This window comes from Tribolium madens, unplaced genomic scaffold, assembly GCF_015345945.1.
Source record: "Tribolium madens isolate multiple individuals breed KSU strain unplaced genomic scaffold, Tmad_KSU_1.1 Scaffold_11;HRSCAF=98;Tcas5.2_LG3b, whole genome shotgun sequence".
Lineage (NCBI taxonomy): Eukaryota > Metazoa > Arthropoda > Insecta > Coleoptera > Tenebrionidae > Tribolium > Tribolium madens.
The window spans coordinates 3,349,711-3,358,273 of NW_025400975.1; the positions used below are offsets into that span (position 1 = coordinate 3,349,711).

The 8,563-nt window shown below is 30.5% G+C and overlaps 2 protein-coding genes across 7 annotated transcripts in view; both read left to right on the top strand.

Annotated features, from left to right (window-relative positions):
• The window catches only part of LOC123007813 (rap guanine nucleotide exchange factor 2), a 62,272-nt gene extending 56,321 nt beyond the window's left edge, over positions 1-5,951 (top strand). For 3 of the 6 annotated variants that reach the window (XM_044403264.1, XM_044403291.1, XM_044403308.1), the window contains 4 exons: positions 1,405-1,539; positions 1,624-1,707; positions 1,867-2,001; positions 2,058-4,378. In XM_044403264.1, the coding sequence (XP_044259199.1) occupies positions 1,405-1,539; positions 1,624-1,707; positions 1,867-2,001; positions 2,058-2,110 (407 nt within the window). In that variant the 3' untranslated portion in view covers positions 2,111-4,378. Of the gene's footprint in view, positions 1-1,404; positions 1,540-1,623; positions 1,708-1,866; positions 2,002-2,057; positions 4,379-5,198 lie in introns of those variants that run through there. The other 3 variants (XM_044403273.1, XM_044403282.1, XM_044403300.1) reach the window with 3 other exon arrangements.
• Positions 5,952-8,312: 2,361 nt separating this feature from the next.
• LOC123003593 (actin, muscle-like) overlaps positions 8,313-8,563 on the top strand; it is a 4,615-nt gene continuing 4,364 nt past the window's right edge. The window contains exon 1 of the mRNA XM_044396454.1: positions 8,313-8,467. The gene's annotated coding sequence lies outside the window, so the exon portion shown is untranslated. The remainder of the gene's footprint in view (positions 8,468-8,563) is intronic.

Below are 8,563 nucleotides of genomic sequence, written 5' to 3' on the forward strand. Positions count from 1 at the left end.
TAGTATGCAAATCATTTTGTATTAATACTTATTTTTGAATTTTCTTGAATGGAAGTGTAAAATCATGAACTCCCACTCAAGCCCTCGTAATTTTCATAAGCTAGAATCGCCACCGGAAGTACACTATTTCAAAAAAGTAAGGAAACAAAAAAATGTTCTAAATTAAGTATAAGTATCTCAGTGAAAAATGGTCGGATCTAGATTTAAAAAAAAAACAAAAAAAAAACATTTTGAAGTTGCAAGTTATCACGCAATTTTAATGCACAAGAAAAAAAATGTTTTTGTTTCACGTACTTGGGTTTTTTTTTTTTGTTAAAATAATGCATGAGCCAGATAGCTTGTTCATTCAGATTTAATTTGATTTTTTTTACGTCAATTTGTCGCTGAGATATCTTACTTTGACACAGGGAATGTAAAAATAGTTTCAAAAACTGGAATAAATCTTCTACAAGATCTTTTTTAAAATAAAAAAATTTAATCCTCAACATTGGTTTAAAAAAAAAGAGAAAAAAAAGTCACTTTTTTCGTTGTTTTAGTAAATCTACCGCCTATTCACAAATATTGATGGGGTTTCTAGTGTTTTTTACAGCTTAATGTACCCCCAATAGCCCTGCAAATTTTTAAATCGATCCATCAAACCGTTTCCTCCGACCCATTAATCAACCTTTTACAAATGTATTAAAGGAACAAGTTTATTGTTTCTGAACATTGTGTAATTTTTATCAACATGAAAAGAGCAATTTCTTTTTAACTTTTTTACCATCTTGCATTGGTTAATTGTTAAATTTGAAAAAAAAACGGCAAAAAAAACATTTTTTTGAAAATTTGTAAAAAAAATTAAGTAACAATATTGTCTAATTTTTGAGACCATTCATCCGTTGCATATCCTAATTTTACTCGTCTCCTTAATTAATTGATTTTCAAAAAAAAAACCTATTTTCTACTGAGATACAGTCCTTCAAAAATCACCTTAATTTTTTGGAGTTGTGTATATTGAGTGTGTTAATTGTGGACAAAAGGTCAAAAATATTTGGAAATCTTTAAATAAAAGTATAATAATTAGTGAACAAACCTTACTTAATTTTTTTACAAAACGTTGCAAAAATAATTTAACTTTGCAAGCGGGGCAATATAATTAATCGTGTTTTTGTGTTTGGGGATTTATCATTTTTCGTGGTAATACTCATTTCAAAAATTGAAAATTGATCAATGCATCCGTGTTAACTGTTCGCATTAGTTTGTTTTATTCATCAGTGTTGACAATGTAGACCACCCCCTCCTTGTAAATACTATACTGGTAGTGCACGCACGCAGCCGAATTGCACTCTTCTTAAAAAATCACCCCTCGCATCTTGTACCACCTCTAACTCGAGCACGTTCATGAATGTGGGCATGTTTACACAGGTTCTGTTACTTCTTCCGACTCTGGTCACAGCACTATGAGTCACTGTACAACAAGCTCTGAGACTACCATCGGACTTTCGCACCCTTACCAAGCTCGGTGTCCGAGTCCACCACGACATCCTCCGCCTTTGCCAGGTATGTGCATTGCAAACTTCCGAATATGTGTGTGAGATACATTGTTGTGTGTACGATTTGTTTGATTGTTCATCTTGGTGGTAGGCTGGTGTCCCTATACTGGTGCTATGCCTCCTTGCCCCCATGCTGTGGCCGTTTTGCCCCCTTTACCCCAAGCTTTGCGCAATGGTAAGTCGTTATGTGTAGCTTTTGCATTGTACACCGCTTGTGATTTGCGGAAAACGGGAATTAGGGTAGTTTTTCGTAGCTAACTTCACGATTTTGGGTACTAACAAACGCACTTAATTTAATAAAAATTAAAAAAAAACCTAAATGTTGGTGTGTTAGGTGCAGGCCGAAGACAACCTCCTGCATATAGTGTGGCAGCTCAAATGGCCCGATTGCATCGACTGGGTCGTGCCCATTCCCATGAAGGGGTCACTCAGGGTTACCTCTACCATAATGATCCTGATACTGATCAGGGTATGTATAGGAAAATTTCACATTGAATCACAGTGTCATTTTTTTTTTAATCATAGACTTGACTGACTTACTGACTGGCGACTCTGACACTCTCATCATTATGGTTTGACTTTTGACCTGACCTGACCCGACGATTATACCTCATGCATTGTCATGTTCATACTACATACAGAAGAGTTTCATTGCGTGGATGCGATAGTTGGGCTCGTGACGTGTTTAAAAAAATCGTATGTTACTCGGGATTTAAAGAAAAATTACAAACAACATATTAAAAATCATTGTCACAGTCACTAGAATAACTGAATTAATTTAATTAAAATTTTTGGGCTATGTTAAGAAGAGAGATTTAATTCGAACAAATAGGTCAAAATGAGGAAAAGAATAAATGCTACTACAAAAATTCAAATATTAATTATCTTATCAATAAAATAAAATAACAGTCAATTTGGAATTTGTGACGATTGTGTGTCATTAGTCTCATTAAAACACTCAAATCTACTTGAAAAATGGCAACAWCGCAGATTTATTTTTTTGTTTCATTTGGGTCACCAAAATAATAATACATTTTTCGAGGGACAATTCTTTCATGAAAAGTGGCAGAATTTGTATAGAATTGTCACAAGAATTAGTTACGGGTTAACAGCATTCACTTTTAAGCACTTTTTTATTGTCAATTTTAACAGTTATTAATTTTAATCACAACAAACAGTAAATTTTTGGAAGCAATTTTGAAATTGTTTTTATGAAATTCAAATTTTAATCTTTTTTTTTTAAGTTAATACAGGGGTGTTGTAACTCTTGCCCTACAGAAAAATTTCAAGTAAGATAAGGTACTAGGAACATGGAAAAAATGTTTAAAAAATTTTGACATTTATTTTTTGACATTTGACATTTTTTATGTCTAGTTAATGATACTGATGATCTTGTATATGTTTTTTTATAATTATTTGTTAAAGGTACAAAAATTTTGTCAATAGAAGCCACAAATAACATTAAACAGAGTTATAATTTGTAGCAAAACAACTTGGAAAATTATTTTTTCAACTGAAATATAAAGAGAGTGAAAGTCCAAAATTTAAACTCTCATAACATAGAATTTTTAAACATTTTTTTCATGTTCCTGGTATTTTACTTTACATGGCATTTTTCTCTGGGACGCGAGTTCTGGCGCACTCTGTATATTACAAAATTTAAAAAACTGTTGCTTTGCAAGTTTTTCAGTCTACATTTAATGATTTGAAGGTATTAAGTTCGCATTGTTTGCAAAACAATGGCTTGATGACATAGAATGCTTAATTAAATGTTATATTTTTTTTAATTAAAAAAATTAGTTTTGTTTAATTAAATTTTAAATCGTAATAAAAAATAACATAAAATTCTCGTGTATTTTTGTCTCTCGCTCTCTATTCTTACGAATGGATGTTTCTATTTCGTTTTATACAGTTTTTGAACCATTATTTTTATCAGTTTATTGGTCACGAGTTTTTGATGTATGTATTCAATATTGGTTTTTAATATTTTTGAAGAACATTTCAACTTTTCTCATTTTCTCTTCCTGGATTTTAACACATTTTCAGTGTTGAAATTCAACAATAAGTATAATCCGAAATTTGACACTATTTCTTCAGTTTTTTTACTTCGTCAATTATTTTTTATTCTTTTTTTGATCTTTAGCTCACTCTGTAATAAATCTACAGTTTCTTTATAAACGTCTTCTTTCTTTCTTTTCGTAAACAAAATTCTTGAATTTTGTCGATAATTATTTTAATTTCCGATTTTGATTAGCATTAATTTCTTCACACTTTTTGTAATTATGGTTTTCAAAAATCTAAGTTGCTTATTCTACTTAAATTATCTCTTCATTCTTTACCTCTTGGATTTTAACACTTTTTCAGATTCTGTAATTTGACAATTTTCTACTTTTTCAGTCACAATGAAAATTGCTCTTCTCAAACTTTTTCTCAGTTAATTTAATTTTTTATTCCATTTTAATTTAACAACATTTAAACTTTTTTAATTTTTTCTTCCTGGATTTTATCACATTTGATTTGACGCTTTTTCTTCAGTTTTTCTTTTAACTCTGTAATAAGCCTGCAGTTTCTTCATAAACGTCTCCTTTCTTTCTTTTCGTAAACAAAATTTTTGATTGTCAATAATATTTTAATTTTTATAATTTCCGATTTCGATTAGCATTGATTTCTTCACATTTTTTGTAATTATGGTTTTCAAAAACCTAAGTTCCAATTCTGGAGTCAAAAATTGTGTTTTTCAAAATAGTACCGTGCGATCAAAAAAGGATAAATTAGAGTAGGCGTCGATTAAATTCTACAGATGGCAACATATTGGCTGGGAATCTGGGCTGGTAATTTTCCACACAAACTGAAAGTTTAAATGACCATTCACCGTTTTCGTCTTGTACAGCATTTTTGTAATAACTTGAACAATAAAAATTTTCTGCTCTAAAGTGAACATTATTTCACTCAATAAAACGCAAACTTGTCAGTGTTTCTGCTGACATTTGATGTCAAAAATTAGAATTGCCATCTGAAGGACTTTAATCAACGCCTACTCTAATTTATTTATTTTTTTTTTGATCGCACGGTATATAAAAAATAAGTTTTATAAACACTCTCATTGTGACACAAGTAGTTTGTGACACGAGTCACGCAATGGCACGAGTGTGACCATGAAAGGTGGTAACACGTTTTTTATACAATTTTTTCTATTTAGCGTTTTTTAAATGGAACTTATTATATTTGACGATTAAAATTTTTGACATTTGACGTATGCGGTACCCAAATTGCTCGAAAGTAGCTTAAATTGCATTAGTTTCGGTGAAATACGATAAACTGCAACAATTTCTCACTTAGAAACACTTAAAATCAGTGTCACAAAATTGCATTTTTTGTGCTCATTGTGACACCAAAATAGAAAAAAAATGCGTTCTGCCATTTTGTGGGTTTTTGAAAATTTGAAAAGAAAATTTTTTTAAGGCTTTTAAGGCATTAATTAGACTTGATGTTTAGCAAAAGAAAAAGCGAATTAAAATTGCACTTTTCTGTGAAAATCACATCATATTTTTAAGATTTTAGTGATTTTTTTAATATGTTGGTGGTACTGAAACGATAATATGTTTGCGAGCCCCACAATCGCGTCTGTGTGCTTTACACTATTCTGATTGCTTATTTTTGGTGCAGATGACGAAGAAACTCAAGTGTCGGCGGTTTGAACGTTGATTCCAGTGATTTAAAAATCTCTAGATAGGTGTCGCATATCACCCTCAATGTCCTAATACTCATATCTTAAGTGTCGTTCTGTATGTATGTACGTACACGATCTGTGCAAAAATGGAGGTACTGGGACGAAGACGCGTCTTATTTATTTATTACTGATCAGATTTACCCGTCTTCGTCCCTGTCACAAGTACCTGATTATTTTTAATGTTTGACATGCTACAATTATATCTACGTCTTATTATGGTGTTTACTTTTTATTGTAATTTTAGTTTAAAGACATTTTTATACCGTGTACATACCATACTTTTTTAGCGTTTAATTCTTTTTATAATGAATATTGACGAATCATTCCAAGATAGCATTTATATTTCCTCTAAGCTAGACTGACGAGAATATTATGTGAACGTAAAAACTTTGAGTTGCAATTTTTTAATTTAGGTTTTGTGATCCAACTAGTCTTCAGTTTTTATTGTGTGGGAGGGATCGACGACCGAAACACCCCGTGCACATTATTTTTGTATTTATAAGTGTGGAAAAGTGTGAATGATGGACGGAAATAGACGGAGGGGTGACTCGGACGTCGCTTTCTCACCACTGAGATGATATTACAAAATGTTGTTAGTAATATGAATGTAATATATTTCTAAGGTCAATGTATATCTGTATATTAGTGTACAAATTAATTTCATTCACAATAAATGTATGTAGATATGATTTTTTGATTTTATTTTCCCAAATCCCACTCAATCTTTAGTTAAAAATATACAAGAATGAGTAAAATCGTAAACGAGCTATTTACAGATCGCCAACGCAGTGTTTGGGTTTATTCCGATTTCATTCACTAAAGGTGGGTATTAATATCTGGGAACATAAATCTTTAAATAAAATATTGCTCCGTTGAGAATTGAATGAACAAAATTTAAACACGTATTCTAAAAGAATTAAACTATTCTTTCTCCCAAAATCAGATGTTTGATTTTTATTTCTTGAATTAAACAAATCTTTATCTATTTTTTGGTTTCTAATTTATGTTTTCTGATTTCTAATTTCTTATTTCGGATTTCTTATTTCTAGTTTTTGGTTTCTGATTTCTGGATTCTGATTTTTAATTTTTGATTTCTGGTTTCTAATTTCTGATTTATGTTTTTTGATTTCTAATATCTGATTTCTGATTTTAAATTTCTGATTTCTGGTTTTTGATTTCTGATTTATAAATTCCAGATGATTCCTAAAATTGTCGTTGAATAAACTTAAAGATATGTAAATTTACCAATTCTAGAACTCTGAAATAAGGACTTAAAAAAAGTGGTTGTTAATGTCACATTTTGATATAAAATTATTCCTGTGTAAATGAGCGTAATAATACATTATTTGGCATCATGAAGTTTGGTTATTTTGTTGTAAAAATATAAATCATTTATTATTTATTAATTTTAAGGGACTCGCATTTTTATTCGAGTTACGGAAAAATTGGACATATGGCAGTTTCACTGTACTTTTTTTGTTTATCTAGTGGACAATTTTCAATTTTTTTTTTAATCCAAAAATGCATTTTGTTTGTGACATTTTTCACTTGAAAACATGTTTTATCCCTTGGATTTTGAATAAGAAACTTAACTAAATAAAAAAACACTTGTTTATATACAAAATTATGGAATAATCTTATTAAAACTGAAAATATTTAGTTTTAGCAAAAATGCTCGAACAGTTCAATTATTTTTAAAATACATAGTTTTCAACTTGATTTAAAATCTTACACTTTTTGGTTTTTGAGTAATGACGTCATCACATTTTTTTTTTAATGGAAATGTCTATTTTTTTCCATTTTGATAGAGCTTTTAATTGTCTAAATGTCAACACCAAAATATTAAATATTACATAAAGTTTTCGAAAAGAATCACCAAAAAAGTGATATAATATCAGCAGAAAAACAAACATGCAATAATTTTAAATCGAGTTGAGAATTTTGTATCTTTAAAAAAGGAAATTCGAGCATTTTTGTGAAAACAAAATATTTTCAGTTTTAATAAATAAGATTATTCCATGATTGTGTCCCCGGATTCAGTTTACAAGAGGAAAAAAGTTTTTACTTTACTTGAAACCAGCAAATCTGTAATTAAAATTTCATTATTTTAACTCAGTAGAAAGAAAAGTTCATTTTTCTCTTGATTTTGGACTTTTTGAATTTTTCTTTCTACTGAGTTAGAATAATGAAGTTTTAATTACAGATTTGGTGGTTTCAAGTAAAGCGAAAACTTTTTTTTCTTTGTAAAATCAAAGATAAATTTTTTTTCCTCTTGTAAACTCAATCCGGGGACATACTATGTAGGGGAATATAACAGAATAACAGATACAAACCGATAACAACTTAGGTGGAACACTCTGTACTAATGAGAATAAATTTTTTTTATTAAACTTTTTTCATTTTATAAGAAATATTTTTTTAAATTGTTTATGAAAATTAGTAATGATTTTCAATTAAAGCAAAAACTTTTTTCCTTTGCAGTTTTGGCGTAAAATCAAAGATAATTTTTTTTCCTCTTGTAAACCCAATTCGGGGACATACTGTATATTTTTACTCTATACTGACGTTTTTTCAAAAATTTTTGATTAAGAAGAAAACATTACAAATAAATTAGCTCACTTAAATGAAGTAGAAAAAATAGTGTATAATACTCGTAGCAATCTCATTCGCTTTGCTCGTCGTTAATTAAAAATTAATTAGTTAAACATTTGTGGTTTATAGGGCACAGAGTGTTGAAGTTGGCAATAAGCACCGAAAATAGTGCAATAATTGTCGCATAAGCACTCCAAAGTCCACAAAGCGCATTCCATAATTTTGCCAAGCCACTTAACCTTGCCCCTGGGTCAAAAATAATCCTCGGAATTACGTGAAAAATTGTAAATATTTGTGGAGGGTCACTACTCTGCCTATTTTTAACTCACGTGCACTTCATTCTCGTCGAAACATTTGGAACGTGCATGTGGTGTGCCCCCAAACACCCCCCTGACTTATCACATGCTGCCTTATTTGGGCGACGGCGCAAGGCGTCTTCTYCGTCGCTGTARGAACCACACCATACATGGATGCTAGACGTTATTTCGGGTTGCTAACTAGAGGCTATAAAAACCTCCAAGTGCATTTAACTACCACTCGATCTGCAGACAGCACTTAGACGAGTCCGAGGTGTGGTGTGTGAGTGGTTTTTGACGATTTGGAAAAAGTTGAGGTGAGTTGAGGGTTTGAGGAAGCGAAAATCAATCGACTTAAGTGGATTAGTAATAACTCTGGTTGGTATTTTAATTTAATAATAATCTGCTTTCAA